The 23,212-nt window shown below is 33.4% G+C and overlaps 1 protein-coding gene across 5 annotated transcripts in view; it reads right to left on the minus strand.

The window, feature by feature from the left end:
* Positions 1-1,825: 1,825 nt before the first annotated feature.
* Positions 1,826-23,212, minus strand: part of LOC117680979 (uncharacterized) — a 45,287-nt gene continuing 23,900 nt past the window's right edge. For 4 of the 5 annotated variants that reach the window (XM_066085132.1, XM_066085135.1, XM_066085134.1 and 1 more), the window contains exons 8-12: positions 22,901-23,034; positions 8,194-8,334; positions 7,622-7,924; positions 7,074-7,130; positions 1,826-3,625 (exon numbers count right to left, since the gene is read on the minus strand). In XM_066085132.1, the coding sequence (XP_065941204.1) occupies positions 3,561-3,625; positions 7,074-7,130; positions 7,622-7,924; positions 8,194-8,334; positions 22,901-23,034 (700 nt within the window). In that variant the 3' untranslated portion in view covers positions 1,826-3,560. The remainder of the gene's footprint in view (positions 3,626-7,073; positions 7,131-7,621; positions 7,925-8,193; positions 8,335-22,900; positions 23,035-23,212) is intronic. The other variant, XM_066085136.1, reaches the window with a different exon arrangement.

Genomic DNA, 23,212 nt, shown 5'->3' on the forward strand with positions numbered 1-23,212 from the left:
GTCACAGTTTCTGAATCTTCACTATACATATACGATGTTTCAAGTAAAGTTTGATTGATTTTTAAAGACACACCCGGGTTCCCCTCGTTCTGCTGTTTTGTTATTATCATTTTCCTATTGGAAAGGGTTTAGCCCTTTAATTAATTTAACAATTCAGCATCCCCTTCCTTTGCAACAGGTTTGGTTCAATTCTGTCAAATCGTTTTAGAGAAAACGTCAAAAATTTGAAAAAAGTTTACAGACAGAGGGACAACAGGTGATCAAAAAAGCCAACTAAACCTTCGGCTCTGGTGAGCTAAGGAGAATGTCCAGCCAACTCGTACGTACATGTATATGGACTAAAACTTTTCACATTTCTTGAACTGAATTGTTTATGCCAAAACCAGACCAAAACTGTTGTTTTAAGATAAAACAGCAATAAAAATATTTAGGTTTTACATGTTGTATTGTATGCAAAATGGGACCACAAGTAGAGGCAATTCATTAATGTCTTTTTAACCACTTAAAACTGCTATTAAGCTACAGACTTAAATTAAAAAATTTAAAATCTTTCAAAATATGAAACCGATTGTAGGGAAAAAAGTTGAACCTTGCATGTTTAAGTCCTAGCTTTATCTCAAACTAGAGTACCTACTCTTTCTAGTCAACACGAGATATATTTGTGTCTATATGCAGTACATAGAAGTACCGCAAAATATATGTAAATTTAATTACCCCCCCCCCCAAACGTCTAAAAAGAATTTACTTAAATACATACAGAATTGAAAAAACAAAACAAATTTAGAGCTGATATACAGATGTCTTGTATTGTAAAAAGATAGGGTCAATTTACCTCCATTGACACAGGATGGCAAAGAATACGACGGATTTTGTTTTATGAAATATAACGCCAATAGCAGGACTGGATTTTTCTAAATACATGTATAGATCTTATGTCAACTGACTAGAATAGGGTATTTTGAGACACAATATAAATGTGCAAGATTCAACTCTTAATTCTCAGCAAAAGATTTTTTAAAAAAAGTTCAAAAACGTAAAAACCTTCATATCTATACTGCTTCTCATTGTTTGACAACAGTTTTGGCATAAACATGTCAATTATTCAGGAAATATTTACATTTTTTGGTCCACATAAGTACAAGATGGCTGGGCATCCCTCTTAATTAAAATATATGGGATCTCAAATTGTTGTCCAATATTTCTTGAAGTGAGCCAATCCTTTCAATTTCTGTTTAAAATATGATTGTTTGAAAATTGCTTTATGCTAGTGACGTATATTTTGTAAATTTTATTCTCAGATTTAAAAATATCAATAATGATTTTCATTCTTACAATTTTTTTAAACCTTAAACATTACAAAGAATACATGACCCCTTTTTTACATTTGTTATCAAATAATCATATAATGAATTGATTGATAACAAAATAATATATATAATGTGAAAGATGACAACAAACATTAAATAAATTCTACTTTTAATTCGCAAAATGCTTTTTAAAATATATAAATTTATATTGCACCGGTTATAATTAATATGGCACAAAAACTCACATACCCTAACCTTTGAATATCACTTCAACATATTGCCTCAGAGAGAGAGAGAGAGAGAGAGAGAGAGAGAGAGAGAGAGAGAGAGAGAGAGAGAGAGAGAGAGAGAAAGAGAGAGATTTCCAAAAATCATGTACATGCATATTTACACTCAATTTTTTCTCACTGACCTATGTACTTGCTTGTTTCATCAAACCTGTTCAATGGTGTACAAGTAACATGTAGCTTGGTCATTGATTAATGATTGATTAATAGAAAGATTGAAGTTTCTCAATCACACATGCATTTAACCTTGTTTGTGTCAATGATAGCACCAATGGACAATTGAAAGAAAAAATACACTTTTTTAAAAACACTTTACTTGATTACATGGTTTTCATTTACATGTATATGTATGTTAAAATTAAGGCAGTTAAGTAAAATTATGAACAAAAATAAGAATAGAAATAATGTGAAAATTGTAGAAAATATTTACATATAAATGTAGTAAAAGCATTCTACATAAAGCACACATGACATTTTAAAAAAAATTGTAAGCTAGCTACTAGCAATGTATATCATTAAAAACATTAAAATTTTGAACACACCTTTTTAAATTCAAGTGGCAACTTGTGTAGTATAAATAAGTGACAAAGTAATGGTAATGACAGAATATCTACTGAAATGTAACTCATTTATTCTTTGGGAAAGAATTACATGAAAAATCCATTGGTCATGAGCAAGAAAAGATAAAAGGTACACTGTATAACCTTGAAAATGCCCAAATTACCTCGAGTCAAAGTCACAATACATTAACAGGTCTGAACACAATTTGAATAATGATTGATGGCCCTCTCCTGACTCAGTGTTTTAATTATTATTTATTTAAAATGGCATTAATATATTAATTTTTTAAAAAGTTTTTTAGTCAGTTGGTCCTGAAAAGACAAGCAATCCATTCTTTTGAGGGTGGAATCACAGGCAATTATTCTGACAAGTTTTAGCTTTAATCATTTTTCATTACAAAATTTGGCCGGAACACACATATTTACAAAAAGTTACCATAAACTTGGTTTAATGACTTTGAGATAAGACATACCCTGTGACTCGGGTGATAAAACATGGTGATAAATAAAACTTTCAACATTTCTTGATTGAACACTTATGAACAGGACAAATACCTTCCGTTGAATTCCCTCTAATGAATGAAAATATCCTAAACCATACAGCCCAAACTACTAAATTATATAAGTAATTGAAGAGATGATTTGATAATATAAACTTTTAAACATTATATTTCAATAAAAATGTTGCCAAAACAAACAAAGTGAGGATCTTCGTTTCCAAAAAAAATTCTGGAAATTGAAATGGTGAAAATGGTGGGCGAGCGAACCAGATTTTCCAAAGGAAAAATCCATTTTTGAAATGGTGAAAATGGCAAGCGGGTGGGCAGGCAACTGCCAAAAGAGTACCCCAATTTTTATGGATAACTCCTCCTACAGTTCTCAAGATAGGAAGTTGTTGTTTTGCAGATCAATTGTATATATACCTGAGAAGTGCATATTATTTGAATTTTGATTTTTGATATATTATATAAAAAAAAAATACCAGGTGCTCATTTTAGAATATTGCATATAGGGTACTTCATTTCCCTGGATAGGTAGTTTTTATCAATTCAGGATTGACAGATGGATTATGGATACTGTTCACACAAAAGAAAACCTGATTTGCTGTCACATTAATAGCTTTTCACTTGTTTTTGTTTTGTTTCAAAAATCTAAAAATGTAAAATTTTGAGTGTAGAATTGCAAAAATAACCTAACAAATTTGCTACATTGATTAACATTTCACCAAATATAGCATTACTTATATTAAAGCCAATGTATCTATTACTATGAATGCTGCAATTATTTCATAATTGTTTAATATCTGAACAATTCATAAATACAAGTTGAATTCCTGATAAATAAACAGGTGTACCAATGGTTCACTATTTCCTTTCCTATGCCTAGCATAAGTGAGTTGATACAAATCAAATAGGCATTTCTTCTGGTTTGCTCAATGGCTCTACAGACTCCAGGTCATAGCTGAGAGGTCCTGAAAAAAAGTTCATATCAATATTTTTCATTTTTGAAATGAAAAGATGACAAAAATATTTTCCAATTAAAAAAAATCATCTTTTTATTTTGTAAGGGTTAAATAATGGGACCTTCATACTGTGATGTACTTTCTTGAAAAAAAAGAATAATAAAATTGACTCTAATTTAGTACATTTATCATTTACAATCTAACAGTGTATTTCAGTAGATAAATGCATTTAGAGGATGCTTCACAGTCGTCTGCTAATACCCTGATCATTCTACCACAGAACTTGATTTAATGTTACTGCACACCTTTTAGTGAAGCGGCTTAGGTCAATATTTCAGCAAGATATTTCACTTGTGGAGACAAGCACCAAATTTTGCATGAAGGTTTCTTGAACATTACTTGATCAAAAAATATCGTTGGCCATTCAAGTTTGGGTCATTTTCAAGATGGCTGCCTCTTATTTCAAAATGGCGTCTTTTTTCATAAAGTTTTCATGATATTTTAAATATTTTTGGGTAATATTTTTATTTTCTGTGAAATTATGAAGAAGAATTTGTTGTATGATATAATTTGATATTTATTCCATATATTTTCACTCTGCGCATGCGTTTAAAAACATGCTGCAGCTCATTTTTGAATGTACATGATCTAATCGTCTAAGCAGTTGCACTGCAAAGAGCAGTGCAAATTAATTCGGACTTGAAACATTTGCATTCCCTAGAACAACTAATATTACATCCGCCGTTGATGGTAAGGATGTCCCGTGTGAAACTGATAAACCGCAATCTTATCCCAACCCTATCTGGAAGGGGATGTTGTGGTTTTGACTTACACAGTAACTGACCCAATGTATGTTTAGCTTGCAATACAGATTTCTTAATATGCTCTACAAGAGCAGCTCTTGAGTGTTCGAGGGATGCCATTGTACGGAAGCTGCTTACGAGCAAAGAGGCCAAGGCACGTGTCATTTACTCTATTGGAAGTGCTAGACCGAACGTACATAATGACTACAAATACTTCTAGTTTATTAATTATCACAAGGAGAACTTAAGAATCTGAGTACCTCTGTTACGTTCTCAAACACAATTCAGCCTGCCATTCTGTCATTTTTCCTGTCTCAACAAGTGGAACTCTGTATCCCAGTCAGTGAATGCATGAAAGAATGACAGTGCTTTGATCTTGGACCCAGTGATCTAACAACGACATGAACTGGTATCCATCGCAAATCCTTGCCCTTTCCAAATGTCACCCATAACTCATCAACTTTCAAATCATCAAAAACCACCACATTAATAACAACACCAATCTCTATTCAAACTTACTACGATGATTGAATTGATACTACCCAAGGCTGCATGTTTTGCATTGATTTGCATTTTTTCCTTTGTTACAACTATAGTAGTTTCTGTCGTAATAGTTGCAGATACGATTTGGTCTGCTTAAATCCAGATGGTCTTGTTTTGTTCTCGTTACACCGAAGAAAAGTGTTTCAAGAGTTTGGCGGTCTCGTGTTTCTAGTTATCTTCCGTATAGATCTTATGCCTCATTTTCTTCTAGTTTCACCTTTATGACTATCATCTTTGTAAACATCGAGGACAATATCTACTCTCCAATGGCCTTGCGCAAGCAAAGTGATGTGCGTTAAGATAATGTTATTGGCATAGTTATCAAAGGTTTGACATTGTTCCGTTGTTTTGAATTGACTAATGATGGACGGTCAATAACTAGTGAGAGAACTGTCGGTACACTGTTTGACAATACTTGACTAGCTTCCAAAATAGGCATCGACTGAGATTTCACACCAGTATTAAAAAAACATTTTGAGAAAGCGAGGGGGGAATTTCTGATTTTCATATTTCAAAAATTCTTGTAAATCACATTGCTCTGACAGGAAATAAGAGTCTAGAAAACAGGCTACAGTCATCTTCTGAATTTGCTAACTATGTTTTGAAGAATCAGCTTTTTGTTTGGAAACTTTACCATTAGAAAAACGGAATCACTGAATTTTTCAAGCATAGCCATTGCACAAGCCCATGAGCAGAACAGTGCAATTGTAAAAGGTGATGATGGTGCGATATTGCTAACTGTCAAAGAATCTAAAGGATAGGTAACTGAAAACACTAGACTTGGAACTTAAAAAACTGAACTATGCTGTTTTAGCAAACAAAATCGTATCTGCAACTATAACGACAGAAACTACTATAGTAAGTTGTAACAAAGGAAAATATGGTGTCAGTAACAGAGCTATAGATACAGACTTTGTATCATCTTGAAACCATGAAGAAGCTGACACATGCAGCCTTGGGTAGTATCAATTCAAGTTCGGATACAGATTGTTGTTGTTATTGGTGTGGGTGTTTTTGATGATTTGAAAGTTGATGAGTTATGGGTGAAAGGGCAGGAATTTGCGATGGATACCAATTCATGATAATGTTTAATCAGTGGGTCCAAGATCAAAAGCACTTTAATTCTTTCATGCATTCACGGATTGTGATACAGAGTCCGTATTTGATGGGACAGGTAAAATGACAGCATGGCAGGCTGAAATGTGTTTGAGAGCGTTACAGAGGTATTCAGATTCTTAAGTTCTCCTTGTGTCAGTGTGACAGAACATATAATCTATTTGTACATTTGTACGTTCGGCCCAGCACTGCAATAGAGTAAATGACACGCGCCTTGACCTCTTTGCTCGTACAGCGTTAAAAACTACTGAAATGTTGATGTAATAAAAGTTGTTCTAGGGAATGCAAATGTTTTAAGTCCGAATTATTTTGAACTGCTCTTTGCAGTGCAACTGCTTAGATGATTAGATCATGTACATTCAAAAATGAGCTGCAACATTTTTTTAAACGCATGCACAGAGTGTTCATATATGAAATAAACTTCAAATTATATCATACAACAAATTCTTCTTCATAATTTCACAGAAAATAAAAACATTACCAAGAAATATTTAAAATATCATGAAAACATTATGAAAAAAGACGCCATTTTGAAATAAGAGGCGGTCATCTTGAAAATGACCAAAACTTGAATGGCCAACGATATTTTTTGATCAAGTAATGTTCAAGGAACCGCCATGCAAAATTTGGTGCTTGTCTCCACAAGTGAAATATTTCATCCACTATCCGCTACACTATTTAACTTAAAGGCATACAAATGATTGGGAAGTATGAGCCAGATTTATGGCCAAGGGGAGAGAATATGATTTGTATAAGTGTTGTTAGATGGACAGACAGACAGACTGATCACTATAGGTCACCTGCAGATCAACAACTTTAATAATTTGTTGAAGATGCAAATTTGTGGGAAATTTAAGCCACCATGAAAATTAATGATTTCAAAGTATCTGAGTTACTATACATTAAGTGGAATGTATCACCCTCTTTGCCATCATCTTTAATAAGGGGGAATAGGCCGAGTCAATATTACTTTTCTGCAAGTGCTAACTGCATACCTTTGTCTTTATTGAAACTTTCAGGAGATAGTGTTTGAGCATAACCCAAGTCCAAATCTGAAAATAAATTGTAACTTATGAATTTATGATTAAAACTTTCATTTTTTTTGGGGGGGGGGGGGGGGGGGCACTCCATGAATAAACTGAATACTTGACTGAACTTGCCTGTACATCTATCATAAAATGATGAGACTAGCATCTTATTTTGATAAAAAATCACATGCAATAGGTCTGAAAATGCCAAAGAAACACTATTTGAGTGTCTAAATTTAAAGTACATGTAATATGAAAAATTGAAAATGTTCCATGTGAAACACTAAGACAAGGTTAAAAAGTTCAAATAATATTGCATCCAGAATGAACACATTACATGTACTGACATTCACATTGTGCATTAGTAACTTAAGATTCATATACCTTAATTTCTAATACAATTTCATGGTTTTTTATAAGGGTTTTTTTCAGGATACTATAAATAATTTTAACAGGTCTGGAATAGCAGATATAATTATGGTCATTTATCAAGTTTAGACTATTTCTAATCCTACCAGATTGGTAATTTTCCATTGCATCCCTTCCATTATCTATCATTTTTCTTTCACTATTCACATTTCCCATAATGCTTGAAGGATTGTTTGCAGTTTTCGTTGGATGGGTATTGTGTAGCATGAGAGAACTGCTTTCCATTTCCTCATCTGACCTTTCAGTAAATATTCTACTATAACTGTTCATAGATTCATTTTCAAAACTATAAGAAGCAATTATGCTTTCAGTTCTTGTTGGATGGGGACTGAGAGACTTAAGAGAAGTGTTTTCCAGTTCTTCATCTGAGTTTGTTTTTTCCTTTTGGTCTAAAAAAGGCAACAAATGACTTGTAATTCATTACATGATAATATTACGGAGAACAAAAGGTATCATTCCAATTTATTTTTTAAGATTAAGATACAATGACATAATGGTAAACATGGTAAAGAATTCATTTGCTTAAATTTCTAAGCTTTAATGAATATCACCAACAATTTCTCAAACTGCCACAATAGTTCTATGGATAGTGTGATATTTTCACAAGGGGGTAATTTCCATTTTCTAAAGAAAATCTAGGCTATATCTCTGATCATACCAAACTGGTAATTTTCATTTGCATCCTTCACAGATCCATTTTTCACAATATGTGGAGCATTGTATTCCGTTCTTGTTAGATGCATGGTATGGAGAGGGATGTTTTCTGGTACTCCATTTCTGTCAATTTCTCCTCTCATTCCTAAAACAACGAAGGACTTTTACATATTACATAGTCCAGCAATACTTGGTTATAAAGAAGTCACTGGGACCTAAGAAATTACTTCGTTATATCCGTAATTCATTATAACCGTATAAGAAATTCATTAAATTTACATAGCTGGGGATCCAAGATGACTTTGCTATATCCGTGAATTCGCAATATCCGTGTTCGTACTAACCGAGTTTTACTGTAATTAAGTGTGCAGCATTTGGTAGTCTGGCTTTGTCATAACAAGAAGTGTCCATTGGTACTAGGTTACTAGTTTGAGACAAGGGCCAGGAATTAGATATACATGCATGTTTATTATAAGTGTATGGACAAAATTCAGTGTGGTTGGCGAGTGCACATGTTGCAGTGACTTTCAATTGCTGTTAAACAACTTTTATTTGTGACAACATATAACACAAATTTTTTGGTTACTAGTAATAAACTGCTTGCAGCAACTTATTCTCACAACTTAGTCTGGGTAGGTATTGTTAAAAAAATATTACCCAGAAAAATTAAAGGAAAGAAATATCTAAAACAAGATTCTAGAAGATCCTAGAAAACCTCACAAATTATCTAGTAAGTAATTTATAGCAACTCACTTGAATAGGGCACATGGTTAATTAAGATCATATTTTGTACAATATTATCAAATTAGGGTAGAATTGAACACATTAAAAAAAAAACACATCAAAGCTAAAGCATCATATAATTATTTCAAATGTATTACAGGAACTTCGACATGATTTTAGATCAAAATTTTCTTTTCTTTTTTTTTTATGTATAAAATGGTTTACTTGCTCATTTAATTTGAATGATTGACCAAAATTTGAATGTTGAAAGTCAAGTTATAAGAGAGATACAGAGGAAAGAAATCATTGTTATGTAAACAAAGCTCGAGTCTTATATTTGTTTACAAATAATGTAAAGTATGGATTTACCATTTTTTTTACCAAATGACTCGTGGCAAACAAGGTAAATTGATTCAATGTGTTTATAGATAATATGATGAACAGAAAAAAGCAACATTTGATTTAGACTTTTGCCAATAAAACACATATGACTAATGTAAACAATAACAAAGCTTAAATTAGGCTTTGTTTTCAAAACAAAGATTTTCAAACTGTGTATCTTGCTTATAACTCAATATTTGAATTTCAAATTTTGACAAAGCATTAAAAGTACCCATATTAAACATTCTAAACATTAAAATTGGAAAATTAAAAGCTCAAATTGTGTCAAAGTCCCTTTTAATCACCTTGCATTTTAAGATTTTCATAAAGCTGTATATTTTGATGTGAATAGCAAGTATAACTAGAGCAAAGCTCGTTGCAGAGCAACGGGTGGGTCTTCCGTTAATGTCGAAAGTAAAGCTAAAAGTTCCTTTAAGAAGCAGAGTTCTTTAACCAATAAAAATAAGTAACTATGACATAAAGAAAAAAAAACAATTATTCTTGGTACGAGTTAACAAAATCCGAATCATTTTTTGTACGAATTAACAAACATCTTGTCGATTTCAAGAACGACTAAGCAAATAAAAATCCGAAAGTGTTAAGTACTATTTAACAATTATCGAATTATTTTAGGTACAAGTTAATCTAACTTTGAACATTACACTATTTTTTAACCAATAATGCGGAATCAAAATTTCCGGAAAAATAAATTTTAAAACCACAAAATCTCTGTATTGCATCATCTGATTTTAAAACGGGTGTCAGCGTTAGATTCTGCTTCTTTGTTCTTGCTAAATCATTGATATCAAATTATTGCTCAGGAAAAAGTTATAATAAAGACTTTGTAGCCCTCTTGGCCTTTAATTAAGGGGTAAGCCCTTTTTTCTTGATATCAAATGAAAGGTCATGCAAATTTAAACATATTTTGTTCAACAATTGTTCACAAATTGTTAACCGTTTCCAAGATATCTGACAACTGTGGTTTAGGAGCCAACCCTTAAACTCCTTACCAGGGCCACCAACAAATTTTTTTTAGACATCATATTGTTAAAAACATTATTCTGAGCAACTTTTGTCCTACATTTCTTTTCAAATTATTTCTTTTTTTCAGATATTAATGATCAAAGTTTTGAATTTTTGGCCCCATAAAATCCTAAATTACGTAATCTAAGACTTAGGTATAGTACTGTATAGGTAAACAGCTGTAGAATGAACATTTTTTCTTCTATAATTAATAACAAATTATTTTTCAGTAAGGAGTTATTGTAAGAAGACTTTAGAGTCCTCTTGGCCCCTAATTTGAGGGGCCCGCCCCTTTTTCCTGATATCAAATGAAAGGTCTTGCAAATATAAACATATTTTGTTTAACAAGTGTTCACGAATTGTTAACCGTTTTCTAAATATCTGAACAAATGTGTTTTAGGGGCCGACCCTTCAACTCCTTAATAGGGCCATCAACAAATCAAAGTACTGAAGTACTGAAACCCGGGCTCTTTTGGTGTGTCTTTATGCATATTGTGTAGTAAAGACTGAAAATCTCTCTCTCCCCTCTCTCTCTCTCATGCTTTTAATGTCGGCAAAGCATCAGAGAGCGACCAAATTTTGTAAGCGGCTATAAACAAAAAATATGTCTGTCTAGTAGAAGTTAAAAAGTTCAACAGTTGCTGCCTTGAATTTTGCAACAAGCATTATATATTCAATCCCCGTTTCTTCATTGCGCAGCAAAGTAGTTCATGGAAATTCATGCGCATTGTATGTGTCCAAAGTGCATAGTAATAATTTAAAAACACGTTTTAAATAAAACTAAAAATGATAGACAATTCATTAGAAATTTAAAAAAATGAAACAAAATGCCAACACTTTTGACAAAACGTGGCTCTTTGTGTAACTATTTGGTAAAGCTGAAGCTTTACCTTGACGCTGTTTGTTTTTTTTGTTTATTTGTGCTATTTATAGTAACATTGGCGATTTGCCTGCCTATAGCCAGGACTCTGCTTTCAGCAGAGCCCGGCTAAAAAACTTAAGAAAGTATACTGTACAGAATAATTTTTTGAGCAACTTTTGTTCTACATTGCCTTTTGAAATATTTCTTTTTTTTGAGATATTACTGATCAAAGTTTTGAACTTCTGGCCCCTTGAAACCCTTAATTAGGTAATATATGACTTAGGTATGGTACTGTATAGATAAGCAGCTCTACAATAAACATTTTTGCTGATACAATTGATAACAAATTATTGTTCAGTAAAGAGTTATTGTCAGAAGACTTTAGAGCCCTCTTGGCCCCTAATTTAAGGGGCCATGCCATTTTTCCTGATATCAAATGAAAGCCCATAAAATTTTAAACAACATTTGCATTACATGTCTTTACAAAATATTTATACGTCAAAAGATATTACAGAAAATATGCGAAAATTTCTTTTAAAAACTTGGTGCTAATTTTCAGGTTCAGGCGAACTTCGAGGCCTTCAGCAATTTTCAAAATAGGAAGCAAGGGGGTACATCTACAAACATCCATCTAAAAACCCTGAAAATTTCAAGCTTCTATCTCGATTTGTTTTGGAGGTGATGCGTGGACAAAATCACAATTAAAAATTTGCAAAACTGTCAACATCTGAAAACGGAAGTGACGTCATAAGCTCAAACTTTAATAACCTCAAGTTTTTACAATACCAAACAAGTTCTAAAAATTTCGTGGAAATTGGTTGAATAGTTTATGAGATATAAGCCATCAAAAAATCAGAGGAAGAATAATAACTAGAGATGAGCTCGTTGCAAGCAATGATTAGGTCTTCCGTCGTAGCTGCGTCATACTTGTGACGTAATACAAAAAATTGATAGCTGACCATGGTACAATACTCCAATTCCCTTTATTTTAGTACCGCCACCCCCACCCCCCCCCCCCACTTTATAAAACGATCAAATTATATATGAGAATATGCATATATAGGTACATATTCATCTTCAAATACATTGCACTACATGTAGCTAGTTATCGTATTTTATTAAAAAAAATTCCTACATGTGAAAGAAGAAAATTGAACCTCATGATCAAGGCCCTCAAATTAAGAACATTAAAAAATTTGATTGGTCTTCCACATTATAAACGATTGTTGTTTACCAGGCGTGAACTCGTGTGACGTTTTATTACCTTAATCAGTTGAGAGAGTGAAAAATGTTATGATGTGGTATGTTTAAGAGCTATTACATGTATAATCAATGCATAGGCCTCTGAACTGGGTGGAGGGGGGGGGGGGTCCCCACACTTTTTTGGCAAAGTCAGACATAGCCGTATTCAAAATCTTTTTCTTTTTCCTTGTCAAGATTTCTGATAAGTTCTAGCCCCCCCCCCCCCCATGAGGCTCAGACTGCAATGTATTGACAGGCACATCGCTCTACTTTACTAAGGCCCATCCTATATTTTCATCTTTATTCAAAATCAACATTAACAAATGGCTACAAAGCAAAATGATTTTCCGCTTTAATTTTTTTTCTTAAGAATAGCTACAATACATTTATCCCCGTAACAGTAATGTTTTAAACTGTTTTAAAGAGGTCGTTTTTATTTAATTGTGTCTGAAAAACCAACAAACTTAGTGTAGATTCATCGTATAAGGAGGGGGCCCAAAACAGTTGTTACAGCATATCATCCTTTTAATTTTTCTGTACAAATATTTAACGTTTAGTGAGACATTTCTAGTGATAAATCGAAATTTCAGCGTCAATCGCAGAATTATAAGCAAGATACAGAACTCACAATTCTGCTTGGTTTGAGTCAGTTTTTTGTTCACAAGAGTTAATTACATTCAACTTAAGATTTTTAAACTTGGTATTTCCTATTCAGAACGAACAAAAGCATGGCCTCTGAGTTCTGTGAGCAAAGCTCTGTAGCTTGCTTATAATTCGAAAGTTGACACAGCTGAATATGGTTTGTAAAGAGAAAATTGTAAACAAGTAAAACAGAAGAAACATGCACTAAAACAAAGAAAGAGCACAATTTATTTTTCATAACATATACGGTATATATATACCTATATATTTCTAGCAGCAAAAACAATCTCCGTTTAGACTGAAAATGCACAGCATCCTAACAAAGCACGTTGCATTATAATCAACCATTACGTAGAGATCTTACCGAATTATCATTAGAATGTATAGTATTTATAATATAATTTGTTGTAAGTGCATCAGATTTTGCTCATTTTGCGCAGGTAAACAATAAACTGTCTGATTTACTGCAGTCTATATTTGATTTGATATGTAAAAATTCCAAAATACAGGTGATAGTTCCCCTCAAGTTAAAAAGCATAAACAAAATTCAAAACAACGTAAAACCACGGTAACGAGTGAAACTGTAAACGCACTGAAAGATTTAACCTCAATTCACAACACGAAATCGGCACAACTATGTTTAGCATGTTTCAAGTATCCCTTCGCACGTAAACTGTTGCACAACAAGCAAATACCGTCTTTTTCGAAAATTAGGTCGATACGGTTTATTGGGCGAAGTAGGCCGTTTTAGCCAAAAAATAAAAAAAAGTATAAATAGGTCGACTTCGAAGAATTGGTCGAAAAATTACCGCTAGTTCTTATGAATAAATGGTTTAAACCAATAACGTTATCATATAGTAGGCTTTAATCTTATTCCACAGTTTTAAAAAAACAAGAGGCCCAGGGGCCACATCGCTCACCTGATCAACAATTGCCTTAATTCTGATCAAATTAGCATTACAGTATCAAAATATCTTGACAACTAAGTACAGTAGATCTTGCTAAAAAAAATAGAAAATCTGTCAATTTTTATCCACCTCTTTTTTTGGGTAAATACCAAGCCCCTTTTGTTGTTGTACCTGTAAGAAGATTTTTCTGTATTCCAATTTACCCCCCCCCCCTCCATTTCGTGGCCCCCCTTTTCTCTAGGGAATCATGGTTTCATCAAACTTAAATCTGCATAACCTGTGCTTTCACACTAAGTACTGAGTTTTGGACCGAAAACTTTCCCAGAATATTTTTAAAGATTTTTCTCTATATATTCCTATGTAAAAATTCAAACTGCCGTCACGGCCCAGCCCTATCACTAGGGACTGTGATTTTGCAAACTTGAATTTACACTATCCGAGGATGCCTCTACACAAGTTTAGGCTTTTCTGGCCAAATAGTCTTTAAAAAGAAGATATTAAAGATTTTCTCTATATATTCCTATGTAAAAATTCATCCCCCATTGTGGCCTCACCATACCCCATGACTATTATTTAAACAAACTTGAATCTTTACGATCTTGGGATGCTTCCACTTAAATTTGGGCTTTCCTGGCCTTATAGTTTTGAGAAGAAGATTTTTAAAGATTTTCACTAAATATATAAAATTCATCCCCCATTGTGGCCCCGCCCTACCCCCAGGGACCATGATTTGAACAAACTTGAATCTACATTATCTGAGGATGGTTACAATTTGAGCTTTCTTGGCCATAAAGTTTTGAAAAGAAATTTTTTTAAAGATTTTCTCTATATATTCCTATATAAAAATTTATCCCCTAATTGTGGCCCCACCCTACCCCTGGGGACCATGATTTGAACAAACTTGAATCTACACTATCTGAGGATGCTTCCACTCAAATTTAAGCTTTTCTGACCTTATAGTTTTTGAGAAGAAGATTTAAAAAAAATTTTTCGATATATTCCTATGTAAAACATGACCCCCCTCTTGTGGCCCCACCCTACCCCCAGGGACCATAATTTGAACAAACTTGAATCTACACTACCTGAGGATGCTTCCATTTTAATTTGAGCTTTTCTGGCCTGATAGTTTTTTAGAAGAAGATTTTTAAAGATTTTGTCTATATATTTCTATGTAAAACTTGATCCCCTAATTGTGGCCTCACCCTACCCCTGGAGACCATGATTTGAACAAACTTGAATCTACACTATCTGAGGATGCTTCCACTCAAATTTAAGCTTTTCTGACCTTATAGTTTTTGAGAAGAAGATTTTTAAAATTTTTTTCGATATATTCCTATGTAAAACATGACCCCCCTCTTGTGGCCTCACCCTACCCCCGGGGACCATAATTTGAACAAACTTGAATCTACACTACCTGAGGATGCTTCCATTTTAATTTGAGCTTTTCTGGCCTGATAGTTTTTTAGAAGAAGATTTTTAAAGATTTTGTCTATATATTTCTATGTAAAACTTGATCCCCTAATTGTGGCCCTACCCTAGCCCCGGAGACCATGATTTGAACAAACTTGAGTCTACACTACCTGAGGATGCTTCCATTTTAATTTGAGCTTTTCTGGCCTGATAGTTTTTTAGAAGAAGATTTTTAAAGATTTTGTCTATATATTTCTATGTAAAACTTGATCCCCTAATTGTGGCCTCACCCTACCCCTGGAGACCATGATTTGAACAAACTTGAATCTACACTATCTGAGGATGCTTCCACTCAAATTTAAGCTTTTCTGACCTTATAGTTTTTGAGAAGAAGATTTTTAAAAAAATTTTCGATATATTCCTATGTAAAACATGACCCCCCTCTTGTGGCCTCACCCTACCCCCGGGGACCATAATTTGAACAAACTTGAATCTACACTACCTGAGGATGCTTCCATTTTAATTTGAGCTTTTCTGGCCTGATAGTTTTTTAGAAGAAGATTTTTAAAGATTTTGTCTATATATTTCTATGTAAAACTTGATCCCCTAATTGTGGCCCTACCCTAGCCCCGGAGACCATGATTTGAACAAACTTGAGTCTACACTACCTGAGGAAGCTTCCACTTTTATTTGAGCTTTTCTGGCCTAATAATTTTTTAGAAGAAGATTTTTAAAGATTTTCTCTATATATATTCCTATGTAAAACTTGATCCCCCCATTGTGGCCCCACCCTACCCCTGGGGACCATGATTTGAACAAACTTGAATCTACACTACCTAAGGAAGCTTCCACTTTGATTTGAGCTTCTCTGGCCTAATAATGTTTTAGAAGAAGATTTTTAAAGATTTTCTCTATATATTCCTATGTAAAACTTGATCCCCCCATTGAGGCCCCACCCTACCCCCGGGGACCATGATTTGAACAAACTTGAATCTACACTATCTGAGGAGGCTCCCATTTTAATTTGAGCTTTTCTGGCCTGATAGTTTTTTAGAAGAAGATTTTTAAGGATTTTGTCTATATATTTCTATGTAAAACTTGATCCCCCCATTGTGGCCCCTCCCTACCCCTGGGGACCATAATTTGAACAAACTTGAATCTACACTACCTGAGGATGCCGCCACACAAGTTTGAGCTTTTCAGGCCGAATAGTTTTTGAGAAGAAGATTTTTGAAAAATACGAACAAATTTTCAATAATTCTCAATTATCTCCCCTTTAAAGAGGGCGTGGCCCTTCATTTGAACAAACTTGAATCCCCTTCACCTAGTGGTGCTTTGTGCCAAATTTGGTTGAAATCTGCCCAGTGGTTCTTGAGAAGAAGATGAAAATGTGAAAAGTTTACAACGCCAACGCCAACGCCGACAACGACAACGACAACGACGACGACGACAACGGACAAATTGTGATCAGAAAAGCTCACTTGAGCCTTTGGCTCAGGTGAGCTAAAAAGGGAAATAAAATGTATTTCTTGAAAACATCGTAGGAATTAAATGTCTGAAATTGCATCAAAATTTTTTAAACCAATTAATTCAGTACAGCCGGTTTTAATTTAAGATCGTTTTTTATTACTTCCCTGCCATGTGTACAAACTGGTTTTAACCGGGGGATAGTAACCTAGCCTGGAGGCATGACTATGGTAGCACATGCCACCCTGTGTCTCTTTGTGACTTTTTACTGTGTATACACACACGAGTCAACCTCTGATCTTATTGAAGCCTGCGGGCATGAGTACCACAAAGTAAGCGCTACCCAGACTGATTTCAGAGACACCTGGCTAAAATTTCATCGAAAGATTTATGTTGAATATACAGAAAAAAAACTTGTTCATGTATTCCATCATGAAAGCAAATTGTTTTTTTTTTATTTCTACCCGACGATATTTTTCCCCCAGATTAACCTTTGTACGGTTCTCATTTTACTTTTACCGCGCGAAATCGATTTCCTGTTTATCGTAAGCACACGATTAAAATGCATGACAGCATATAATAATGATCAAAAGATGATTCAGCCAGTGATCTAAGTAAGAAATGTAAGAAGAAACTAGATACGATCTCGTTACGAGTAACGAGTAGGTCTTCCGTTCAATTTTTTAAACGATTCGATTAAAATATCAATGAAATTTCAGAATTCTCCCTCAACCACTTCCTTTTAGATAATGTATACGATTGTCAATATCTTTTAAAATGCTTAACAAAGAGTTTTGCTTTTTAACATATAGCACATTAAAGATTTAAGATTTTAGTCCCCTAAAATCTCTAAATACGTCATCAATGGGTTTGGAAATGAGTTTAACAAACTGATATTGCTGCGATCAACAACTTTGTTTTTATAATGCATTACAAAATCTTGATCATTTTTAACGTATGAGTAATAGGGTTAAGGAGTCTATTGGCCCCTAATTTAAGGGGCCAGCCCCTTTTTCTTGATTTTATACGAAAGGTCTCATGAATACAAACATTTTTTGTTCTTACAGCCATCTAAAATTGATGATCACTTTTGAGATACAAATGATTAAATATTTTAGGGGCCAGCCCTCTAGATCCTTAATAGGGACAGAAATTCGTGTTTTGATAAGTAGAATCAATTTAAATCATTTAATCAAACATTTTCTCTTCTTTGATGTTTAACAAAATATGTATACTTCTCTAGTTATTTTTCGTCAAAGTTTAAGTACTTTGGCCCCTAAAAATCCCTAATTACGTATTAAATGGGCGTGGCAATGATTTTTTCAAATAGATATTGGTACGATCAACAACTTTGCTTCTATAATGCATTACAAAATCTTTATCGTTTTTAAGTTATTTGTAATAGAGTTTAAGAGTGCGTTGGCCCCTAAAAAAAGGGGCCAGCCCCTTTTTCTTGATTTCTTTGAAAAGGTCTTAAGAATACAAACAATTTTTGTTCTTACACCAATGTAAAATTGTTGATCATTTTAGAGATACAAATGATTGAATATTTTAGGGGCCAGCCCTCTAGATCCTTAATGGGGACAGAAATTCGTGTTTTGTTAAGTGGAATTAATTTAAATCATTTATTCAAACATTTTCTCTTCTATGATGTCTAACAAAATATGCATACTTCTCTAGTTATTTTTCGTCAAAGTTGAAGTACTTTGGCCCCCCAAAATCCCCAATTACGTAATAAATGGGCGTGGCAATGATTTTTTCTAATAGATATTGGTACGATCAACAACTTTGCTTCTATAATGCATTACAAAATCTTTATCGTTTTTAAGTTATTTGTAATAGAGTTTACGAGTGCCTTGGCCCCTAAAAAAAGGGGCCAGCCCCTTTTTCTTAATTTTGTTGAAAAGAACTTTTAATTATCTACCACTTTTGTTATATATATGTTAACAAAATATCAACTGATAAAAAGATACAGATCCAAACGTTTGAAAATTTTGAATGAAAATTCGTACTCAATTTTCGTGCCCAGGCGAGCTCCAAGAAATGGCGCCACTGGCGTTAAACAAAGTAATAGTGCACAACTTCAGACTATAGACTACCGATCCTGAAAATTTCATAGTCATATCTCTGATAGTTTCTGAGATCAGCTCTGCACAAAATAGGTCGTAAAAAACTACAAAATGGTCGATAAATCGGTACCGGAAGTGACGACAACAAAAATTTCAAAAACATATAAAATTCAGATGATGACTCATCATCTGTGAAAAAATGTTGAAAATCGGTAGAATAGTTTTCGAGAAATCGCGTGCACAAAATTTGGAAAAAAAAAAATAATAATAAGAAACAGTACGAAAACTATAAGGTCTTCCGTTGGAAACGGAAGACCTTAATAAATCTATTTACATTTAATTTTGTTTAAATGATAAATTACAACAGTATATTGATTAAAATCCATACGATTTTTACACAGAAATTCAAGCAGTATTATAGTAAACACTCATGATTTTATTGGAGGGTTGCATAAATTTTTGCAAAATTTCATATTAAATTTTCCAACCAAAAAAAACCATAAATTGGGCAAGCGATGAATAGGGCGAGGTCCACTTGTCAGGGGAAAAAAGTATTGACCTAATTTCCGAAAAATACGGTACATCTTTGTCAGTTTGACCCGTTTATCATGCATCAACATTCAAACATGCTTTATACAAAGAACTTTCGTTTTCGATATGAAATACCGAACCTGAAGTTTTAAACTGAGTGACCGTGATTATCTCTATTTTTTTTTTCATAAATTACTCAAATTTGAAACAGAATTCGCCAATAATTTTTGCAATTTATATTTTCCTTTCCATAAGGATTATATATGCAAAATTACGTTGAATTTGACTCAGTAGTTCTTTGGAAGAAGATTTTTTAAATTGCACCCCCTTTTTCTACAGTTTCGAGGTATTCTCCGTTTTAAATAAAGATCGGTCTTTCATTTCTGCAATTTATAATCATCTTTCTATAGGGATGCTTTGTGCCAACTTTGGTTGAAATTAGCCCAGTGGTTTTAGAGAAGAAGTTCAAAATGTGAAAAGTTTACAGACAGACAAACGGACGGATGGACAGACAACAGACAAAATGTGATCAGAATAGCTCACTTGAGCTTTCAGCTCAGGTGAGCTAAAAAAAAAACATATTGCGGGTCCGAACATTTGTTAATGTGTCAATCTATCAATATACAGTGTGTTTATTATTTTCTATTGCTAAGGCTACAGCGTATTTGATGAACATTGAACAACATTTTTTCCATGCCACTTTTTTCCATGGAAGATAGCGAGTACAATTATAAAGAATTTATAAAATTTATTTAATTACCTCTTTAGAATTGTGTATGTGATAAATAATTTATAAATTGCTGCTGAAGTTTGTTTGGTATTTTCGTTTGTAGATGTTTTGCAAATAAAAAACGCGAAACGCGGGGCAAGTCATAATTAATATCTCTAATAACTGTAACTTAAAATAAGCAGCTTTGGATTCAAATATTATCATATGCGAATATTAAGTTCACTTTTGAAAATCATCTCCACGATGATAACATTATCTTAATCGTAAATCAGTATTTTGTTTTGCTCTAAAAGAAATGTTCTATCGGAAGCAATCCCGTGTTCGTTTAAATTGCCAGCGTACATTTGCCATGTCAGTAATACTCATTGTGCTTTATATGACGGCCGTGTATTGTAGAAAAGTTGAGTTTAATTACCATGCATTGGAACCATTTTATTAACACATCTACCAGTACTGAAACAATTCAAAATGTCTCCGTTACAGTAAACAGTGGGGCGTTAAACATGTGTACGTCCAGCTCTACAAGCACATACATGGCCTGAATACAGCTAGCGACTCTACTATCAATCGGTTACCTGAGTCTCGTAATGCATCTAAATATAGAAAGGGGCACAGTTATGAAACAAACAACAAAAATATGGTCAAAGAAGCACATCTTAATGAAATGAAAATGTACATGTGAATAAAAACATTTGGGAATTTTATGTGAAATCATCTTAACATGCTGCATGTTTTAGCTAGTGCATTACAAGAAGCCCTTTCGTAACCTCCTAAATGTGCACACCCCCACAAAAATGGACCGAACTGACAACAATACTGACCATAAATTACAAAAAAAATCAAATTGAATACTACGAAGGATTTGGAATTAATTTCTTTACAACTTTGCTTCAATAATGCATTAGAAATTTTTATTCCTTTAGTAGTTATTGACAAAAAACTTTTGACGCCTCTAACTCCCTAATTAAAGGAGCCAGCCTCTTTTTCTGTATACCGAATGAAAGGTCTCGGTAAGACAAAGAACTTTTAAAATACATCTTATAACAAATTATTATCACTGACAGGTAGAAAACTAAAACAAAAATTACGTGAATTTTGGCATTTTTTTTTTAAACCTTTGTTTCAACATCTATACCACTCCCTTTATTTGCATTTGAATAACAAATAAAATATGTCTTGCACAAATTCAATGTATAAGCTTCCAAACCAGCCTATCCTTGAGACTCTGCCAGTCATCGTTAAAGCTAAACCCACCGGACAAAAGAAGTTGTTAAATTTTACTAAAAGGGGAATAACTCAAAACCCGGATGGGGATTTTCACCAACTAAAATATGCAACGACAACATCCCGCAACATGTTATCAGACCTAAAAATTTCAAAACAATCGGTGAACAAACGAGTGAGATATTAAGGATCAAAGTTAACGTCTACAAGAAAAAAAAATTATAAGAATTTTGATCATTTTTCAGAATAATAGTAAGGTCTTCCCCTCCCAGTGGAAGACCTTAATAATGAAAAAGAATCCGAAGAAAAACAAGAGGGACTTCTGTTGGAAACGGAAGACCCTAAATATCTTAGAAGGGAGAATCAAATCCTGGCTTGTAGTCTTGATCTCATGAGTTACAGATGACTTAATAATATGCTTTTACAAAATGAGATAATCTGTCATACAACTATGACAAATGAATGAAGAAAATTTTTTAAAGTTAGTTAACTTAAATCCTCTCCGTGCCATTAGGCGCATAAGGCTGTGCTTATCCCCAGTTTCCATGGTGTGAAGTGAAGAGTCATTGACTACCCCCAGGATGGGACACCAGTTCATCAGAGTTTTCGCTATTACTGCTCAGGTGAGCGATGTGGCCCCTGGGGCTTCTTGTTTTATTATAATATTATAATATTTTGGTATCAAGATGATATTTGAATATATTCTAAACATATATTAAGTAATTCTGATGATACTTATGTACTGTTTTTGTTACAATTATTGAAGTATGATATATTTCTTTGTCAGAAACAAAAATAAAGTTTTATTGTATTTTCTTGGGAAAGTATGTGCAGATTCTTTATCTGTTATTATTACGTGCAATTTTAAATCCTCGAATAAATTATCTTTTGTTAATTCCATGATTCATAGCTATTTAATCTAATAGAATCACACAGATAAATGGAACATCAGGACAGATACTTGTATAGATATACTTACCTAAGGCGCTTTCTTTTCTCTTCTTATACCAATAGACTCCAATAGACCAATCCACACTTTACAAAAGTTATGTCCCTTGGCCGCCATCTTTAGGGGAAAAACCCATATATTTCTCACAGTAGCCTTTGTAGTTTAGAAGGTTGTAACTTCATCATTTGACATTAAAAATCTGTTTCCGCTGTGAATTTTAATTGCCCCGAGTTGGGACAACCCACACATCGAAGGAATAAATCAAATTCCAAGAGGTTTCTTCAGAGGACGCCCAAATATTTGGTTGCTTAAAGAAGGGAAAAGTTGCTTTTTCCCTTCTGACCTTTGGGTTGACCCCGCAAAGGGGAACAACTTTTGCAAAGTGTGGATTGGACTATTGCAGTTGCTATTTAAAATCCTTGAATAAATTATCTTTTTGTTGATTCCATGATTCATAGCTATTTCATCTAATAGAATCACACAGAACAGATAAATTGAACATCAGGACAGATACTTGTGTGTGTGTGTGTATATATATATATATACTTACCAAAGGTGCTTTCTTTTCTTTTCTTGTACCAAAAGACTCCTATAATTGCAGTTGGCGCGAGCACCACAATGAACATTATCACAAGTACCGGTAATGATACATGTATTGTCACCAAATCATTATCTCCCTTTGGACTAAAAAATTAAAAGAAAGATAATCTAATCATAGTAAATTTTGCACTCTAATTGAATACAAGAATGTTTTGTCAAAAATAGCATCAACATAAATTATTTTACCCTGAAAAATATAAATAAGATTTTTTCCAGTGATTTGGAATCTGTTCATTTGATTGGCATGATTTTTCTTGTACCT

Source organism: Magallana gigas, chromosome 5 (genome assembly GCF_963853765.1).
Source record: "Magallana gigas chromosome 5, xbMagGiga1.1, whole genome shotgun sequence".
NCBI classification, from domain to species: domain Eukaryota; kingdom Metazoa; phylum Mollusca; class Bivalvia; order Ostreida; family Ostreidae; genus Magallana; species Magallana gigas.